At 39.9% G+C, this 21,456-nt stretch overlaps 1 protein-coding gene across 4 annotated transcripts in view; it reads right to left on the reverse strand.

Moving 5' to 3' along the window:
* ANKRD6 (ankyrin repeat domain 6) overlaps positions 1-21,456 on the reverse strand; it is a 719,155-nt gene that overhangs the window by 213,494 nt on the left and 484,205 nt on the right. For all 4 annotated transcript variants that reach the window (XM_053710544.1, XM_053710542.1, XM_053710540.1 and 1 more), the window contains one exon: positions 6,563-6,661. In XM_053710544.1, coding sequence (XP_053566519.1) covers positions 6,563-6,661 — 99 coding nt within the window. The remainder of the gene's footprint in view (positions 1-6,562; positions 6,662-21,456) is intronic.

Below are 21,456 nucleotides of genomic sequence, written 5' to 3' on the forward strand. Positions count from 1 at the left end.
AAACTTGAAAATGCCAGTAGTGAAGACGGGCACAGCTCTAGTAGGAAGGGGAGTGGCTACCCATAATGCCCCACAAATGTTTTTTTAAGAAACTTATTAACCCCTTAAAGCACTGCTAATAAGACTAACAAAAATAGAAAGTAGCAAAACAAGGGGAGCTTGCAGCACTGGTGATAAGGAGAAGGCATTGTATGCTAGGGTCAGAAAGCTCTCCAATTTGCCAAAATTGCCTCATTTCAAGGAATATCCAGTGGGTTATGGAAGGTAATTTGTATTTACCCAAAGCACATTCCAGTACCTTGCATCATTAGCAGCCGCAGACTGCAGTCAGTAAAAGGTCTATTGGAGGAAGTGCAAACACAGTTCCAAAGATATATATAGGAGCACCTCACTGTAAACCAGGGAATTGGAAGATAAATCTGTATTACTGTTAGATGAGATTTCTTACTGCCGGACTAAACTACTTTGTCAGCCCAGAACTTTTGAGGGTGAACGTTGGTCTAAGATTGGTTAGAGAAATGCTGTCTATCGACGTGAAGACAGAACACTTCATTTTCACCTTTTTCTTAGGTTGGAGGCAAAGCATAACAGAGAAATGCTGGGAGAATGGGATGAAGTAAAGCTCTGCACATGTGATGATTTGTGGGTTCTCACCATATTTTTCAATTAATGTACCTTTCAGCCTTTAAACTGAAATTTCATTACAATATTTGTATAATGATGTTTAAAAAGTATTTTATTTAATATTTGTATATTGTATTCCTACACTTCCTACTTTTTTTATAATTTTTTTTTTAATGCTAAGACGGTTGCAACTAACAAAAAAAATCTCATATACTCTCCCCCTGGTGTACTCCCCACTTTCCATCTTCTCTTAATTCACTAGACAAAGTATACAACTAAAATTGATATATATATATATATATATATATATATATATATATATATATATATATATATATATATTGTATTGCTTCAACTAAATGTTACATTGGCATCTGTTTATCAACCCGTCAACTTACTTGCATTCAACAGCACCAATACGCTCGCCTAAGATCGCGTAACATCGCTGCCGCAGACCTGAATACGTTCTCCAAAGTTACCAAAAAAGCTGTCAAAAAGCCGCGCACCAAGTACGGGGCGAAAAGCAGCAGACTGTTGTTAACTAACAGTCATCTATCTCGCTGCTCTTCGGCTTTTTGACATCATTATTGGTACCCTGTCACTAAACACCCACACTATACTATACTGTTTAACCCCTATACCGCCGCTCCCGGAGCCCACCGCAACTCTAATAAATGTGTTAACCCCTAAACCGCCATTCACGGACCCCGCCGCATCTAAATAAAGTGTTTAACCCCTAAACTCCCGCTCCCAAAGCCCACCGCCACCTACATTATACTTATTAACCCCTAATCTTCCGCCCCTACACCGCCACCTACATTATATTTATTAACCCCTAATCTGCCCCCCCTACACCGCCGCCACACCGCTGTTCCAATCAGCCAATAGAATGCGAGCAAATCGTAATTGAAGGAACACCATCTTGGATGACGTCACTTAAAGGAACCGTCATTGTTCAAAAAGACGTCGGATGAAGAGGAAAAAGAGCTGATTACTTTGGGGCAATGCCCTGCAAAAGGCCCTTTTAAGGGCTATTTGTAATTTAGTGTAGGGTATGGCTTTTTTTTTTATTTTGGGGGGGCTTATAGTCGGCGGTAGCTGTCAAAACCAGCGTTAGAGGCTCCTAACGCTGGTTTTGGCTGCCCGCTGGTATTTGGAGTCAGTCAGGAAAGGGTCTAACGCTCACTTTCCAGCCGCGACTTTTCCATACCGCAGATCCCCCTACGCCATTTGCGTATCCTATCTTTTCAATGGGATTTTTCTAACGCTGGTATTTAGAGTCTTGGCTGAAGTGAGCGTAAGAAATCTAAAGACAAGACTCCAGCCGCAGAAAAAAGTCAGTAGTTAAGAGCTTTCTGGGCTAACGCCGGTTCATAAAGCTCTTAACTACTGTGCTCTAAAGTACACTAACACCCATAAACTACCTATGTACCCCTAAACCGAGGTCCCCCCACATCGCCGCCACTCTATTAAATTTTTTTAACCCCTAATCTGCCGACCGCACACCGCCGCCACCTACATTATCCCTATGTACCCCTAATCTGCTGCCCCTAATACCGCCGACACCTACATAATATTTATTAACCCCTAATCTGCCACCCCCAACGTCGCCGCCACCTACCTACAATTATTAACCCCTAATCTGCCGACCGCACACCGCCGCCACCTACGTTATCCCTATGTACCCCTAATCTGCTGCCCCTAATACCGCCGACCCCTATATTATATTTATTAACCCCTAATCTGCCGCCCCCAACATCGCCTCCCCCTACCTACAATAATTAACCCCTAATCTGCCGACCGGATCTCACCGCTACTCTAAAAAATGTATTAACCCCTAAAGGTAAGTCTAACCCTAACACCCCCTAAGTTAAATATAATTTAAATCTAACAAAATAAATTAACTCTTATTAAATAAATTATTCCTATTTAAAGCTAAATACTTACCTGTAAAATAAACCCTAATATAGCTACAATATAAATTATAATTATATTGTAGCTATTTTAGGATTAATATTTATTTTACAGGCAACTTTGTATTTATTTTAACCAGGTACAATAGCTATTAAATAGTTAATAACTATTTAATAGCTAGCTAGTTAAAATAATTAAAAAATTACCTGTAAAATAAATCCTAACCTAAGTTACAATTAAACCTAACACTACACTATCAATAAATTAATTAAATACAATACCTACATATAAATACAATTAAATAAACTAACTAAAGTACAAAAAATAAAAAAGAACTAAGTTACAAAAAATAAAAAAATATGATGTCTTGATCCAAGCCCAAGCGGGGGGCTGAAGACATCCATCCTCCGGCTGAAGTCTTGATCCAAGCGGGCAGATTGAGCTTGCATTCTATTGGCTGTTCCGATCAGCCAATAGAATACGAGCTCAATCTGATTGGCTGATCGGATCAGCCAATCGGATTGAACTTGAATCTGATTGGCTGATTCCATCAGCCAATCAGAATTTTCCTACCTTAATTCCAATTGGCTGATAGAATCCTATCAGCCAATAGGAATTCGAGGGACGCCATCTTGGATGACGTCATTTAAAGGAACCTTCATTAGGACTTAGGACGTCGCAAGAAGAGGATGGATCCGCGCCGGAGGTCTTCAAGATGGAGCCGGTCGTCATCGGATGGAAAAACATAGAAGATGCGGCTTGGATGAAGATGTTTGCCGGTCCGGATGTCTTCTTCTGCCCGCTTGGATCAAGACTTCAGCCGGAGGATGGATGTCTTCAGCCCCCCGCTTGGGCTTGGATCAAGACATCAGAGCCAGGACGGATCGGTGTGATACCCGGTGTGGTGAAGACAAGGTAGGAAGATCTTCAGGGGCTTAGTGTTAGGTTTATTTAAGGGGGGTTTGGGTTAGATTAGGGGTATGTGGGTGGTGGGTTGTAATGTTGGGGGGGGGTATTGTATGTTTTTTTTCTCCAGACAAAAGAGCTGAATTCTTTGGGGCATGCCCCGCAAATGGCCCTTTTAAGGGCTGGTAAGGTAAAAGAGCTTTTCTATTTTAATTTTAAAATAGGGTAGGGTATTTTTTTATTTTGGGGGGCTTTGTTATTTTATTAGGGGGCTTAGAGTAGGTGTAATTAGTTTAAAATTGTTGTAATATTTTTCTAATGTTTGTAAATATTTTTTTATTTTTTGTAACTTAGTTCTTTTTTATTTTTTGTACTTTAGTTAGTTTATTTAATTGTATTTATTTGTAGGTATTTTATTTAATTTATTTATTGATAGTGTAGTGTTAGGTTTAATTGTAGATAATTGTAGGTAGTTTATTTAATTTATTTATTGATAGTGTAGTGTTAGGTTTAATTGTAACTTAGGTTCAGATTTATTTTACAGGTAATTTTGTAATTATTTTAACTAGGTAACTATTAAATAGTTATTAACTATTTAATAGCTATTGTACCTGGTTAAAATAATTACAAAGTTGCCTGTAAAATAAATATTAATCCTAAAATAGCTACAATATAATTATAATTTATATTGTAGCTATATTAGGGTTTAATTTATAGGTAAGTATTTAGCTTTAAATAGGATTAATTTATTTAATAAGAGTTAATTTATTTTGTTAGATTTCAATTATATTTAACTTAGGGGGGTGTTAGTGTTAGGGTTAGACTTAGCTTTAGGGGTTAATACATTTATTAGAGTAGCGGCGAGCTCCAGTCGGCAGATTAGGGGTTAATAAGTGTAGGTAGGTGGAGGCGACGTTGGGGGCCGCAGATTAGGGGTTAATAAATATAATATAGGGGTCGGCAGTGTTAGGGGCAGCAGATTAGGTGTACATAGGTATAATGTAGGTTGCGGCGGTGTATGGAGCGGCAGATTAGGGGTTAATAATAATATGCAGGGGTCAGCGATAGCGGGGGCAGCAGATTAGGGGTTAATAAGTGTAAGGCTAGGGGTGTTTAGACTCGGGGTACATGTTAGGGTGTTAGGTGCAGACTTAGGAAGTGTTTCCCCATAGGAAACAATGGGGCTGCGTTAGGAGCTTAACGCTGCTTTTTTGCAGGTGTTAGGTTTTTTTTCAGCTCAAACAGCCCCATTGTTTCCTATGGGGGAATCGTGCACGAGCACGTTTTTGAAGCTGGCCGCGTCCGTAAGCACCGCTGGTATCGAGAGTTGAAGTGGCGGTAAATATGCTCTACGCTCCCTTTTTTGGAGCCTAACGCAGCCCTTCTGTGAACTCTAAATACCAGCGGTATTTAAAAGGTGCGGGAGAAAAAAAGCACGCGTAGCTAACGCACCCCTTTGGCCGCAGAACTCTAAATCTAGCCGTTATTTTGTTAGGGGGATTAGATTAGGTGTATATAGTTTAAAAATCTTGTAATTTGTTTATTATGTTCTGTAATTTAGTGGGGGGGGGTTGTACTTTAGATAATTTTATTTAATTGTATTTAATTGTATTTAGTTTAGGGAATTTATTTAATTATAGTGTAGTGTTAGGTGTAATTGTAACTTAGGTTAGGTTTTATTTTACAGGTACATTTGTATATATTTTAACTAGGAAGTTATTAAATAGTTAATAACTATTTAATAACTATTGTACCTAGTTAAAATAAATACAAACTTGCCTGTAAAATAAAAATAAACCCTAAGCTAGATACAATGTAACTATTAGTTATATTGTAGCTAGCTTAGGGTTTATTTTATAGGTAAGTATTTAGTTTTAAATAGGAATAATTTATTTAATGATAGGAATATTTATTTATATTTATTTAAATTATATTTAAGTTAGGGGGTGTTAGGGTTAGACTTAGGTTTAGGGGTTAATAAATGTAATATAGTGTCGGCGGTCTAGGGGGGCAGATTATGGGTTACTAAATATAATGTAGGTGGCAGCGGTGTAGGGGGGGCAGATTAGGGGTTAATAACTTTATGTAGGTGGCGGTGGTGTCAGGGCAGCAGATTAGGGGTTAATAAATATAATGTAGGTGGCGGCGGTGTAGGGGGGGCAGATTAGGGGTGTTTAGACTCGGGGTACATGTTAGGGTGTTAGGTGTAAACGTTACCATAGGAATCAATGGGATATCGGGCAGCAGCAAACATGAGCTTTCGCTGCTTTCAGACTCCCATTGATTCCTATGGCATCCGCCACCTCCAGGGCGGCGGATTGAAAACCAGGTACGCTGGGCCGGAATAGTGGCGAGCGTACCTGGTAGAAATTTGATAACTAGCAAAAGTAGTCAGATTGTGCCGAATTTGCATTCAGAACATCTGTAATGACGTAAGCATCGATCTGTGTTGGAGTTAGTCCGGCGTATCGTATGTTACGTCACAAAATTCTACTTTTGCCGGTCTGTAGGGTTTGATAACTAAGGGGAATTAGGCTCGCCACAAATACGCTGCGGAATTCCAGCATATTTGCGGTTGACAGCTTGATAAATAGATGCCATTGTCTGTTCTTTCCCTTTGTTGATTTTACTCAGTTAGTTCTCTCTTGCTTAAAAATGATATATAATTATAATTAGTTTGGTAGTTTAAAATATTTGAATGAAAATTACAAGCTCTAATTAGCAACACATCACCATGGACTTGGGGGCTCTGAGGCGGTTTTAACCACCTTCCTGCAACCCCTTCACAAGGCTTCCTACCGGGCTTGCTTTATGTTATCCTCTTACTGTTCTCAAAGTGTAATAGGATTATTATTATTATTATTATCATTTATTTGTATAGCGCCGCCAAATTCCGTAGCGCTGGGTACAATGATAGGGGTATACAATGACAAAGATTTGTGATAAAATACAAAACATAACAAAACTAAACAAATCTAGCACAGGAGTAAGAGGATATTTCGAATTGTATATGCACATGATATACATTATTGTATATTAATTCCTATTTATTTGTACACCTTTTATTTTTCTAACAAAAGCTTATTTGAAGAAAGGGGAAAAAATCTCATATACTGACCTGGTTTTTTTCATTGACAGAACAGAATGCGCTTAGCAAAACTCGAATGATGGACAAGTGATTGTATCGAGCTGCAACATGTTGACACGTATCTCCTGCCTGCAACAAAAAATAAATAAATATAATGGTTTTAAATAAGCATTCTCATTTACTGTGGATGGTAATGTCAAACTTTTTTATAATTACTGTTGAATCTTAGACCAGTTGCATTTATTGAGGAATAATATGATAGTAAGTCCATTTTGGTTGGGGTTCAAAGTTCTTCTCCCCAAATACCCACAATAAGAGCCCCATGTGTCTTTCTGAGAATATACAATTAATTGACAATTTTATTGCAAAGACAAGGAGGCCAATTAAAGCAAAAGTGAATTTATTATAATTGTAATATATATATATATATTTTAATTATTTTTATTGAGGTAAAAATGTAAAATAACATACAAGTTATATCACAGATGTCATATACAAATACAAAGAAAGAGCATATGTATCGTATTGACACAATATACAATCAAATCTGTTACGTCGCATTTATGAAAAATATACTAGAAATAAACCTCACATTTTTGTATTTTCTTTCGGCTAGATTTGGAGTTTTGTCGGTAACGACCCGAAAAACTAACGCCGGCTTTTTTCTGGCCGCACCATAAAAATAACTCTGGTATTGAGAGTCCACATAAAGGCTGCGTTAGGCTCCAAAAAAGGAGCGTAGAGCATATTTAACGCAGCTTCAACTCTCGATACCAGAGTTGCTTACGCAAGCGGCCAGCCTCAAAAACGTGCTTGTGCACGATTCTCCCATAGGAAACAATGGAGCTGTTTGAGCTGAAAAAAAACCTAACACCTGCAAAAAAGCCGCGTTCAGCTCCTAACGCAGCCCCATTGTTTGCTATGCGGAAACACTTCCTACGTCTGCACCTAACACCCTAACATGTACCCCGAGTCTAAACACCCCTAACCTTACACTTATTAACCCCTAATCTGCCGCCCCCGCTATCGCTGACCCCTGCATATTATTATTAACCCCTAATCTGCCGCTCCGTAAACCGCCGCTACTTACATTATCCCTATGTACCCCTAATCTGCTGCCCTAACATCGCCGACCCCTATATTATATTTATTAACCCCTAATCTGCCCCCCCCCACGTCGCCTCCACCTGCCTACACTTATTAACCCCTAATCTGCCGACCGGACCTGAGCGCTACTATAATAAAGTTATTAACCCCTAATCCGCCTCACTAACCCTATAATAAATAGTATTAACCCCTAATCTGCCCTCCCTAACATCGCCGACACCTAACTTCAATTATTAACCCCTAATCTGCCGACTGGAGCTCACCGCTATTCTAATAAATGTATTAACCCCTAAAGCTAAGTCTAACCCTAACACTAACACCCCCCTAAGTTAAATATAATTTAAATCTAACGAAATTAATTAACTCTTATTAAATAAATTATTCCTATTTAAAGCTAAATACTTACCTGTAAAATAAATCCTAATATAGCTACAATATAAATTATAATGATATTATAGCTATTTTAGGATTAATATTTATTTTACAGGTAACTTTGTATTTATTTTAACCAGGTACAATAGCTATTAAATAGTTAAGAACTATTTAATAGCTAAAATAGTTAAAATAATTACAAATTTACCTGTAAAATAAATCCTAACCTAAGTTACAATTAAACCTAACACTACACTATCAAAAAATTAATTAAATAAACTACCTACAATTACCTACAATTAACCTAACACTACACTATCAATATTACAATTAAATAAATACAATTCCTACAAATAAATACAATTAAATAAACTTGCTAAAGTACAAACAATAAAAAAGAACAAAGTTACAAAAAATAAAAAAATATTTACAAACATAAGAAAAATATTTCAACAATTTTAAACTAATTACACCTACTCTAAGCCCCCTAATAAAATAACAAAGCCCCCCAAAATAAAAAAATGCCCTACCCTATTCTAAATTACTAAAGTTCAAAGCTCTTTTACCTTACCAGCCCTGAACAGGGCCCTTTGCGGGGCATGCCCCAAGAAGTTCAGCTCTTTTGCCTGTAAAAAAAAAAATACAATATCCAAGCCCCCCAACATTACAACCCACCACCCACATACCCCTAATCTAACCCAAACCCCCCTTAAATAAACCTAACACTAAGCCCCTGAAGATCTTCCTACCTTGTCTTCACCTCACCGGGTTCAACGATCTGTCCAGAAGAGCTCCTCCGATGTCCTGATCCAAGCCCAAGCGGGGGGCTGAAGAGGTCCATGATCCGGCTGAAGTCTTCATCCAAGCGAGGCAGAAGAGGTCTTCCATCCGATTGAAGTCTTCATCCAAGCGGGATCTTCTATGGTCATCCATCCGGAGCGGCAGGATCCTGAAGACCTCCAACACGGAACATCCATCCTGGCCGACGACTGAACGACGAATGACGGTTCCTTTAAATGACGTCATCCAAGATGGCGTCCCTCGAATTCCGATTGGCTGATAGGATTCTATCAGCCAATCGGAATTAAGGTAGGAATATTCTGATTGGCTGATGGAATCAGCCAATCAGAATCAAGTTCAATCCGATTGGCTGATCCAATCAGCCAATCAGATTGAGCTCGCATTCTATTGGCTGTTCCGATCAGCCAATAGAATGCAAGCTCAATCTTATTGGCTGATTGGATCAGCCAATCGGATTGAACTTGATTCTGATTGGCTGATTCCATCAGCCAATCAGAATATTCCTACCTTAATTCCGATTGGCTGATAGAATCCTATCAGCCAATCGGAATTCAAGGGACGCCATCTTGGATGACGTCCCTTAAAGGAACCGTCATTCGGCTAGTAGGCGTCGGGAGAAGAGGATGTTCCGCGTCGGAGGTCTGCAAGATGGATCCGGAAGAAAGAAGATTGAAGATGCCGTTGATAGAAGACTTCATCCGGATCATGGACCTCTTCAGCTCCCGCTTGGATGAAGACTTCATCCGGATCATGGACCTCTTCAGCTCCCGCTTGGATGAAGACTTCAGCCGGATCATGGACCTCTTCAGCCCCCCGCTTGGGCTTGGATCAGGACATCGGAGGAGCTCTTCAGGACGGATCGGTGAACCTGGTATGGTGAAGATAAGGTAGGAAGATCTTCAGGGGCTTAGTGTTAGGTTTATTTAAGGGGGGTTTGGGTTAGATTAGGGGTATGTGGGTGGTGGGTTGTAATATTGGGGGGGGGTATTGTATGTTGTTTTTTTTACAGGCAAAAGAGCTGAATTCTTTGGGGCATGCCCCGCAAAGGGCCCTGTTCAGGGCTGGTAAGGTAAAAGAGCTTTGAACTGTAGTAATTTAGAATAGGGTAGGGCATTTTTTATTTTGGGGGTCTTTGTTATTTTATTAGGGGGCTTAGAGTAGGTGTAATTAGTTTAAAATTGTTGTAATATTTTTCTTATGTTTGTAAATATTTTTTTATTTTTTGTAACTTAGTTCTTTTTTATTTTTTGTACTTTAGTTAGTTTATTTCATTGTAGTTATTTGTAGGAATTGTATTTAATTTATTTATTGATAGTGTAGTGTTAGGTTTAATTGTAGGTAATTGTAGGTATTTTATTTAATTAATTTAATGATAGTATAGTGTTAGGTTTAATTGTAATTTAGGTTAGGCTTTATTTTACAGGTAATTTTGTAATTATTTTAACTAGGTAACTATTAAATAGTTCTTAACTATTTAATAGCTATTGTACCAGGTTAAAATAAATTCAAAGTTACCTGTAAAATAAATATTAATCCTAAAATAGCTACAATATAATTATAATTTATATTGTAGCTATATTAGGATTTATTTTACAGGTAAGTATTTAGCTTTAAATAGGAATAATTTATTTAATAAGAGATAATTAATTTCGTAAGATGTAAATTATATTTAATTTAGGGGGGTGTTAGTGTTAGGGTTAGACTTAGCTTTAGGGGTTAATACATTTATTAGAATAGCGGTGAGCTCCAGTCGGCAGATTAGGGGTTAATAAGTGTAGGCAGGTGGAGGCGACGTTGAGGGGGGCAGATTAGGGGTTAATAAATATAATATAGGGGTCGGCGGTGTTAGGGGCAGCAGATTAGGGGTACATAAGGATAACGTAGGTGGCGGCGCTTTGCGGTCGGCAGATTAGGGGTTAATTATTGTAGGTAGCTGGCTGCGACGTTGTGGGGGGCAGATTAGGGGTTAATAAATATAATATAGGGGTCGGCGGTGTTAGGGGCAGCAGATTAGGGGTACATAAGGATAACGTAGGTGGCGGCGCTTTGCGGTCGGCAGATTAGGGGTTAATAAGTGTAGGTAGGTGGAGGCGACATTGTGGGGGGCAGGTTAGGGGTTAATAAATATAATACAGGGGTCGGCGGTGTTAGGGGCAGCAGATTAGGGGTACATAAGGATAACGTAGGTGGCGGTCGGCAGATTAGGGGTTAAAAAAATTTATTCGAGTGTCGGCGATGTGGGGGGACCTCGGTTTAGGGGTACATAGGTAGTTTATGGGTGTTAGTGTACTTTAGAGTACAGTAGTTAAGTTCTTTATAAACCGGCGTTAGCCCAGAAAGCTCTTAACTACTGACTTTTTTCCTGCGGCTGGAGTTTTGTCGTTAGATGTGTAACGCTCACTTCAGAAACGACTCTAAATACCGGAGTTAGAAAGATCCCATTGAAAAGATAGGATACGCAATTTACGTAAGGGGATCTGCGGTATGGAAAAGTCGCGGCTGAAAAGTGAGCGTTAGACCCTATTTTGAGTGACTCCAAATACCGGCGGTAGCCTAAAACCAGCATTAGGAGCCTCTAACGCTGGTTTTCACGGCTAACGCCAAACTCCAAATCTAGGCCCTCGACTCTATGTAATGGCGTAAAAAGAATAAACATGTAGTGATGCACACTGTATATAATATAAAGAATATAAACTTTTGTTTAAGCTTTTTAAACTTTGGAAACCCAGAATAATGTAATAGACGAGCAGCAAAATGTGACTTATAATTTATAGAAACCAAAAATGTTAAACTAGGAAGTACCTAAGCCATCTGATTCTGGGTATTTTGAAAGATATTAATTTTAAGTGTGGTATGTTTCAAGGGAAACCGCGCAGGAATGCTCTTGCCTAATCACATAGCAACAGAGTTCTATATATTTATATATATAAATGCACACATATGTTCACAAAGACATATATAGATATGTGGAGGCGGAGAATTAACATGTATTTTCTAAGTTGGGAATAGGAACCTTTGAATATTTAACTTATGTGCAGGTGCTCTCAAAGTAAGTTAAACTAGTGGGACATAGAGAAGAGTGGTATATAGGTCAACCCCTTGTATATAGCTTTCATCCTATTGGCTGATTGGATCAGCCAATAGGATGAAAGTTCAATCCTATTGGCTGATTGCAACAGCCAATAGGATTTTTTCAACCTTAATTCCGATTGGCTGATAGAATTCTATCAGCCAATCGGAATCTAAGGGACGCCATCTTGGATGACGTCATTTAAAGGGAAACTTTATTGTTCCAGAAGATGTCGGAAGAAGAGGATGCTCCGCGCCGGATGTCTTGAAGATGGAGCTGCTCCGCGCTGGATGGATGAAGATAGAAGATGCCGTCTGGATGAAGACTTCTGCCCGCTTGGATGAAGACTTCTGCCGGCTTCAATGAGGACTTCTTCCGCTTCATTGAGGATGGATGTCGGGTCTTCAAAAACTGTAAGTGGATCTTCGGGGGTTAGGGTTAGGTTTTTTTAAGGGTTTATTGGGTGGGTTTTAATTTTAGATTAGGGACTTTGGGCAGAAAAAGAGCTAAATGCCCTTTTAAGGGCAATGCCCATCCAAATGCCCTTTTCAGGGCAATGGGGAGCTTAGGTTTTTTATTTAGTTTTTTTTTGGGGGGGGTTGGTTGTGTGGGTGGTGGGTTTTACTGTTTGGGGGTTGTTTGAATTTTTATTTACAGGTAAAAGAGCTGATTTCTTTGGGGCAATGCCCCGCAAAAGGCCCTTTTAAGGGCAATTGGTAGTTTATTGTAGGCTAGGGTTTTTTTTTATTTTGGGGGGGCTTTTTTATTTTCATAGGGCTCTTAGATTAGGTGTAATTAGTTTAAATATTTGATCATTTATTTTTTATTTTGTGTAATTTAGTGTTTATTTTTTTTGTAACTTAGTGTTTTTTATTTTGTGTAACTTAGTTGTTAGTTTTTTGTAACTTTGTAATTTTTAAAAGTAGATTTAAATAATTTGAGTAGGGTTAGGTTTTTAAATATATAATATGGTTAATTTAATTTGTAGTTTAATGTAATTTTAGTATAACAGCTAGGGTAGGTTAATTATTAGTTTAATGTAGTTTATTGTAATTTTAGTATAAGAGTTAGGGTAGGTTAATTAATATTTTTTTTTTTTAAATAATATTTATTTTATTTTCATATTAAAGTAAGCTTGACAATGACAAATATAGAGTAATCAACTCACTTTGTACATACAGATGTAACAGAAGTCATAATAAAAGTATCTCCATGAACAGTTATAAGGAATATCAGATATATAACATATTTTTCCGGGATATGAGGGAAAACATAATGAACAAGCAGTTTTAGCCACACCTGACTGTTTTGATTGGTGCAGTACCATATTACAAATGTGAACCTGGTAGCATATTAACGTCGACCAATCAACTGAATGAGATCCTTCACCATATTAGTCTGAACAACTTAAAAGGCCATTCGAGACACATGTCTCCGAGTGAGGTAGAGAACCTCTAAGAAAGGGAAAGCAAAAAATGGAGGGGGGTATGAATGGTAGAAAGGGGAGAAAGGGAAGGAGGGAGGGGGGGGGAAGTGAGAGCAGAGAGATGGGGAAAGCATAGGGTAGGGGGGAAGACTTCAAGCTATCAAGCACAGACCGAGGAGAGCCGATATGGACCACTGAACAGGGGTCACAGTAGATATACATAAGGTAGGTCTATTTGTTATATTTGAAGTATTATGATGATTTTAGATATGGACTCAACCACAGAGGGGTTTCAATCCTCAACTGTTGGAAAAAATTATTACCATGTTCGACTCCACATCTCAGCTGGTCTTTTGTGGCATGCATCTCCAGGTGGGGCAGATAATCACAAGAAAAAAAAAAAAAAAAGGGGGGGGGGGAGGAGAGGGGGGAAGGGGGAGGGCAGTGGGACTCATGTTATAGGGGAGGGGGGAGGGAGAGTAGGAGAGGGGTATAAGAGGTAAGGTGGGGGGAGAAAGAATGGTGGTCAACAGATAGAGATCCGTGGGGGCAGATGAAGAGCCCTACTCCAGGGGCAAGATACCACCGTGATTGATGGTCCTATCTCTTAAGGCCGTCTGTCTACAATCTTCCTGGTAGTGGAACCAGGGTTCCCAGATTTGCCAGTAAAGTTCCTCTCTATCAGCATTTGAGTAATAACCCTGTTCCATCTTGGCATAGACCTGTATTATAGATGTGATAGCTGCCATGTCAGGGGGCAGGGTCTGTTTCCAAGCTCTAGCTATTGCCAGTTTAGTGGCCGCGAGTATGAAAATTATTAGCTTAGTTAAGGGTGTAGGGATACCACTTGGGAATATGTGCAGTAGGGCCATGTCAGAGGTTAGTGGTATTTTCATTCCCAGATTGAGGCAAAGGGTAGCTACTTGGAGCCATAAGGGTTTCAGGGTAGGGCACTCCCACCATATGTGTAAGTCTGAGCCTCTCAGCTTGCATCCTCTCCAGCATAAAGAGGAAGCTGCAGGGAACATCTGTGATAATCTGGAGGGGGTATAGTACCATCTCAAAAATAGTTTCATATATGACTCAAGAGTGTTCGCACATGTCAGATCCTCCTTTGCCTCTTCCTATTGGCCCCCTTAAATCCTCTCTAACCTATTTAACCTTCCCAATTACCTTTCCTTTTGCTGGATTATTGTTCCACTAACCATAGTGAAATCACAGCCAATCCGGCTCCAAGCCTTACCTCCTTGTACCTGACGCTCTACTGAATCTTCCTGTCAGTTCTCTGCTGCAGCGTGAGAGACGCTGCCTGTCTCTTACCCAGTGACGTCATCAGCTATTGCCGGTCTCGGCTCTCAGGGAACTACCGCTTCATCTCACAGCACGGAGTTACGCTGAACGCCTAAACTCTCCTTTCTCACAAGCCTCAACAGCCTTCCTAATCTCAGCAGCAAGGGACTTCCTATTAAAGAGGGAACTAGGTGTCAGGTTGTATGCTGGGCTCTTGCCGTATTAATCTATTGCTGTTACAAGTAAATGTCATTGTATGCCTGATCCATTACTCACCTATCTTATAATACTTTGCTGCCTAAATTGAGTTAAAACTGACTTTGTGTCTCTACCATAACTCTCATTTTGGCACATAATAACTTCAGAGGGGTTAAGTCTGCATCACCCGATGTGGGATAGCACCTCTGATACAATTACAACCTTTTTCTTATAATTTCATTTACCATAAATATCCTAGTAGCTTATAACAAATCCTCTTACAAGCAAAATATAAAAATAAGTTTGATATAATAATCCAGCCTAAAAAATAGAGGTTATAAGCAATTATGGATGTGAATGAGTTAGCAAACCAGGTCACCTCTCTAACACAACGTATGGATACTATCACTCAAACACTCAGGGAGGTACAAACTGAAAACCAGGTACTGAAAGATTGCTTTAGAGAGTTCTATACAGCTAAACCTGCACATACAGAAGTACTCCCTGAGCCTCAGGTATCATTACCAGACAAATTTACTGGTAATAGAGCTACATTCAAAGAGTTTAGAAATGCTTGTCTCTTACTGTTTGAACTTAAACCAAGAACATATAATAATGACAGAATAAAGGTATTAACAACAATTTCTTATTTGAGGGGTGAGCCTCGTGCATGGGCAGACAGCCTGTTTGAAACACAAAATCCCATATTAAATTCCATACAGGAATTCTTAACAGCTTTTTCATTACTGTATGATGATCCATTTAAACAGGAGTCCGCAGAAACCTCTCTTAGGGCCCTGCGACAAGGCAGACAACCTGTTGAGAATTACATCTCACAGTTTAAAATATATGCAATTGATTCTAAGTGGAATGAACCATCACTTAAACACCAATTTAGAGCTGGGCTCTCTGAGGACATCAAGGATGAACTGTCTCGCACTGGTGTCCCAGAGAGATTGGAAGATTTGTTCATCCACTGTACCACTATTGATAGAAGGTTGCGCGAACGTAAACAAGAAAGGGCAAACAACCCACCAGCTTCTTACAGACGCTACAATCCTTCCTCAACTCTTCCTAAGGAGACAGAAACTCCCATGGATATCGGCTTTATTAGAGGCCCCCTCTCAACAGAGGAAAAAGGAAGAAGAAGAGTACATAGGTTGTGCATGTACTGCGCTGCCCCAGAGCATGATGTGAATGCCTGTCCTCTGTTAAAGAAGACGAAATTAGGTAAGAATACCACTAATACTCTAACTCTATCATTTACAAAGTTAACACCACCTCATATATCCATACCTCTTACCTTACAGTGGGATCAACACACTATAAGGATTGACGCAGTTATCGATACTGGTGCATCAGGGAACTATATAGATTTTGATCTTGTAAATAGTAATAAAATACCTACACAAGCAAAACAGTCTCCCGTCTCTATTAATTTGGTGGATGGCTCATCTCTTTCAACAGGTCCCATAACTTTAGAAACCATACCTCTACTTATGCACTCTAACACTGGTCACAGGGAGTCAATTAGCTTTGACGTTATACCAAGTCCCCTTTTTCCTATTATCCTTGGGCTCACCTGGTTACAAATACATAAACCTGTTTTTGATTGGGAACAAATGACTGTTAATCTATCTTCTTCATATTGTTTACAGACATGCTACCCTATTAATAACATTTTACTTTCAACCACCATCACAATACCTGACGATTATTTTGATTTTCAAGATGTTTTCAATAAGGTTGATGCACAAACACTCCCACCACATAGGCCATATGACTGTCCTATCGACTTATTGCCAGGCGCAACCATACCTGTAGGTCACATATATCCACTCTCTAAACCCGAACTAGATCATTTAAAACTGTACTTGCAAGAAAATCTCGCAAAGGGTTTTATAAGACCCTCCACCTCTCCAGCTGGGGCTGGTATCTTTTTTGTAAAGAATAAAGACCAGTCACTTAGGCCTATCATTGATTATAGGGAGCTTAATAAGAGAACTAAGAAAAATCGCTACCCCTTACCGCTCATTCCTGAGCTTATTGAGAGATTACGTACTGCAAAGGTCTTCACAAAGCTGGACCTACGGGGGGCTTATAATCTCATACGAATGAGGGCTGGAGATGAATGGTTAACAGCTTTCAGAACTCGTTATGGCCTGTATGAATATACAGTCATGCCTTTCGGGTTGTGTAATGCTCCAGCTACATTTCAGTGCTTCATAAATGATATATTTAAAGACATACTAGATAATTTCATCGTTGTATATCTAGATGATATACTTATATTTTCTGACAATCAACAAGACCATATCACGCATGTAAGAACTGTTCTAGCACGACTCCGTGAACACAGATTGTATGCGAAATTAGAAAAATGTGAATTTAATAGCACACAAGTCACATTTTTAGGCTATGTCATTTCTAATAAAGGCATTAAGATGGATGATTCTAAAATCCAAGCCATCATTCAGTGGCCAACCCCAAAAACCAGAAAAGAGGTGCAAAGATTCCTCGGCTTTGCGAATTTTTATCGTAAATTTATTAAAAGCTTCGCCCATACTGCCAGACCTCTTACTGACCTAACAAAACAATCTCAACCATTCCACTGGACTTCAGACTGTCAGAAGGTTTTTGAGAAATTAAAAACTGACTTCACCACTGCACCAATACTTACATTCCCTGATGCAGAATTACAATATATAGTTGAGGTAGATGCTTCAGATTACGCTCTGGGGGCAGTGCTTTCACAAAAACAATCGCTCACTGATTCTATGCATCCTGTCGCTTATTTATCCAGGCTCATGCTTCCAGCTGAACGAAATTATCCCGTTGGGGAGAAAGAACTCTTAGCAATAAAATCTGCTTTTGACCAGTGGAGACACCTCTTGGAAGGTGCCAAGTTCCCCATTATCATTATAACAGACCACAAAAATTTGCAATATTTGCAACAAAACAGGACGTTGTCTGCCAGACAACTTCGGTGGAACTTATACTTCTCCCGCTTTGACTTTGTCATCATGTACCGCCCTGGGATCCGCAATGGCAAGGCTGACGCTTTATCCAGAAGAGACATTAGACCACCTTTGACTGACAACCCAACCTCTATCATCCCTAGCTCAAAATTCTTAGGTATGATTGTTAACTCAGATCCAGCCTTCCAGAAATCTCAGCTTGAGGATCCCACGAAACCTATTCATCTGCTTCATAAGAAACTTAATGGTCTTCTCTTCCATGCCGATCAACTTTATATTCCACCTACCTACAGGACCACTCTCCTCCATGCTCATCATGACTCCCCTCTTACAGGACACCTTGGAGAATGGAAAACTTTGAATCTCCTTAAACGGCACTACTGGTGGCCAGCTATGGCCACATCTGTACACGACTACATCACTCATTGTACCACTTGTGCCACTACCAAACCATCACATACTTTCCCAGTAGGCCTTTTACAGCCTTACCCAGTTCCAGAGACCCCTTGGTCCCATCTTGCAATGGATTTCATCGTCGACCTTCCAAAATCTTCCTCTTACACCTCCATACTTGTAGTAGTCGATCTCCTGTCAAAAATGGCCCATTTCTTACCGGCGGTTGGCACACCCACCGCACAACAAACAAGTGACATGTTCATCAAAGAGGTAGTTCGCTTACATGGCCTACCTTTGGTCATTTTAACCGACAGGGGATCACAATTTACATCCCGCTTTTGGAGACTTCTTTGTAGGACTTTGAATATAACTCAAAAACTCACTACTTCTTATCACCCTCAGACCAATGGGCAAGCTGAACGCACGAATCAGTGGTTGGAACAGTATCTCCGCTGTTTCTGTTCCAATCAACAGGAATCCTGGGCTGACCATCTCGCATTGGCAGAATTTGCCTACAATAATGCCACTAATTCATCAACTGGTTTCAGTCCGTTTTTTATCAACCATGGAATACATCCCAGAATTGACTACCTACCTTACCTGCCATCACCAAATCCGACAGTTAACGATACTGTCAATGATATTTCAGAAACCTTTGCGGTTGCCCGGGACAACATCAAGCATGCTCAAGCATCTCATAAAAAGTTCTATGATTTGCGACACACACCGCAACCCCAGTACCAGGTTGGTCAGCTAGTCTGGTTATCTACCAAAAACCTTCGCTTGCACACCCCATCTCGGAAGTTGAGTAAACTCTACATTGGTCCATTCCCAATTCTGGCTATTAGAAACCCAGCAACAGTCACCCTTAGACTCCCCGAATCATACAGGATTCACTCCACTTTCCATGTCTCCCTGATCAAACCATGTCATAATGGTCAATTACCATCTAATGCCGTCTCACATGATATCTCCCAGGATGTAGAATACGAGGTCCAGTCTATTCTCGACTCCAGACGCCGTAGAGGACACTTGGAATACTTGATCCATTGGAAGGGCTATGATCATACTGAGGATTCTTGGGAACCTGCCTCCTCTGTATCAGCACCTCGCTGTGTTACTTTATTTCATCGCCGGAATCCGGATCGCCCTAGTCCTTGAACCCTCGCTGTGGGTTCTTTGGGGGGGGGATCTGTCAGATCCTCCTTTGCCTCTTCCTATTGGCCCCCTTAAATCCTCTCTAACCTATTTAACCTTCCCAATTACCTTTCCTTTTGCTGGATTATTGTTCCACTAACCATAGTGAAATCACAGCCAATCCGGCTCCAAGCCTTACCTCCTTGTACCTGACGCTCTACTGAATCTTCCTGTCAGTTCTCTGCTGCAGCGTGAGAGACGCTGCCTGTCTCTTACCCAGTGACGTCATCAGCTATTGCCGGTCTCGGCTCTCAGGGAACTACCGCTTCATCTCACAGCACGGAGTTACGCTGAACGCCTAAACTCTCCTTTCTCACAAGCCTCAACAGCCTTCCTAATCTCAGCAGCAAGGGACTTCCTATTAAAGAGGGAACTAGGTGTCAGGTTGTATGCTGAGCTCTTGCCGTATTAATCTATTGCTGTTACAAGTAAATGTCATTGTATGCCTGATCCATTACTCACCTATCTTATAATACTTTGCTGCCTAAATTGAGTTAAAACTGACTTTGTGTCTCTACCATAACTCTCATTTTGGCACATAATAACTTCAGAGGGGTTAAGTCTGCATCACCCGATGTGGGATAGCACCTCTGATACAATTACAACCTTTTTCTTATAATTTCATTTACCATAAATATCCTAGTAGCTTATAACAAATCCTCTTACAAGCAAAATATAAAAATAAGTTTGATAGCACAGTGCAGAGTCTTTTTAGTTAGTGTCATAGCAAGATGAAGGTGTTTGTCAGAGATCGGTCTGGAGAGGTCTCCTTCCCAAGCTCTAAGTTGCCAGGGTCTTTCTTTGTTAGTAGATGATTGCAGTAGGTTATAGTGGAATGATATGATTCTAGGGGTCTTAACCTGCAGTTGCCACAATTTCTCCCAGTTGGTCAGTGGTCTAAGGGAAGCCTTAGAAAACCCCCAAGACATCAGGAAGGCATATAGCCTGGAGTATTCAAATATGGCCCATACGGGAGGGTCCTGTACAACTGAATTGATATCTTCTGGAGTGACCAAAGTACCCGAGGGGTATAGCTGAGAGACCAAATTCAGATCCCAATGTCTCCATTGCTGAACATGGGTATCTGGTAAGGCTGTAAGCAAAGCAGGTAGGGAGTGTATAGGGGATGGATGGGGAGCCACCTCAGGTAGGTTTCTAAGAGTACGCCACATTTTAAGATTTTCCCTGACAATAACATTTTTAATTCTCAGCATGTCTAGTTGATATTCAGGGATCCAGGGCAAATCTGCCAAGGTCAATCCTCTGGGCAGCTCAGAATTTTCTATATTCTTCCATCCCTGAGGTTCCCCCTTGTCTGCCCACGCTGTGATGTGTGATAGTCTGGCTGCCTCATAATACCCACGTATGCTAGGCATCGCTACTCCTCCCCGTTCGTATTTTTTCTGCAGTATTTTCGCAGCAATTCGAGGTCTAGACTTTCCCCATATGTATTTTTGGCCAATAGATTGGAGTGTGTCTATCAGAGCACTGGGTACATTGAGGGGAATACATCGGAAATAATAGAGAATTTTAGGTAGAATTGTCATTTTAAAAGAGGCGATACGACCCAGCCATGACAATTCTTTGAGGCTCCAGGAAGTGGTGAGCTCAGTGACCTCCTGAATTATATCTGAATAGTTGATGGCAAGTACAGATTTCGGGTCAGGGCCCAGTTGTACCCCAAGATGCCGGATGGTGGCGCGTGACCACTGAAAAAGGTTAATTAATATTTTAATATAGTTTATTGTAATTTTAGTATAATAGTTAGGGTAGGTTAATTAATATTTTAATATAGTTTATTGTAATTTTAGTATAATAGGGTAGATTAATTAATAGTTTAATATAGTTTATTTTAATTTTAGTATAACAGTTAGGGTAGATTAATTAATAGTTTAATATAGTTTAATTTAAATCTAAAGGTAAGTTTAAATTTATTATAAGATAGGGATGATGTAATTGTAATGTACAGTTAGCGGGTTGTTAGGTTACGGGGTTAAAAGGGTTAAGTAAGTGGTAGTGATGTGGGAGGCCAGGGGTTTAGGGGTTAATACATTAATTTAGTTGCGGTGGGCTCCGGGAGCAGAGGGAT

The sequence above is a fragment of the Bombina bombina genome, chromosome 4 (assembly GCF_027579735.1).
Source record: "Bombina bombina isolate aBomBom1 chromosome 4, aBomBom1.pri, whole genome shotgun sequence".
Lineage (NCBI taxonomy): Eukaryota > Metazoa > Chordata > Amphibia > Anura > Bombinatoridae > Bombina > Bombina bombina.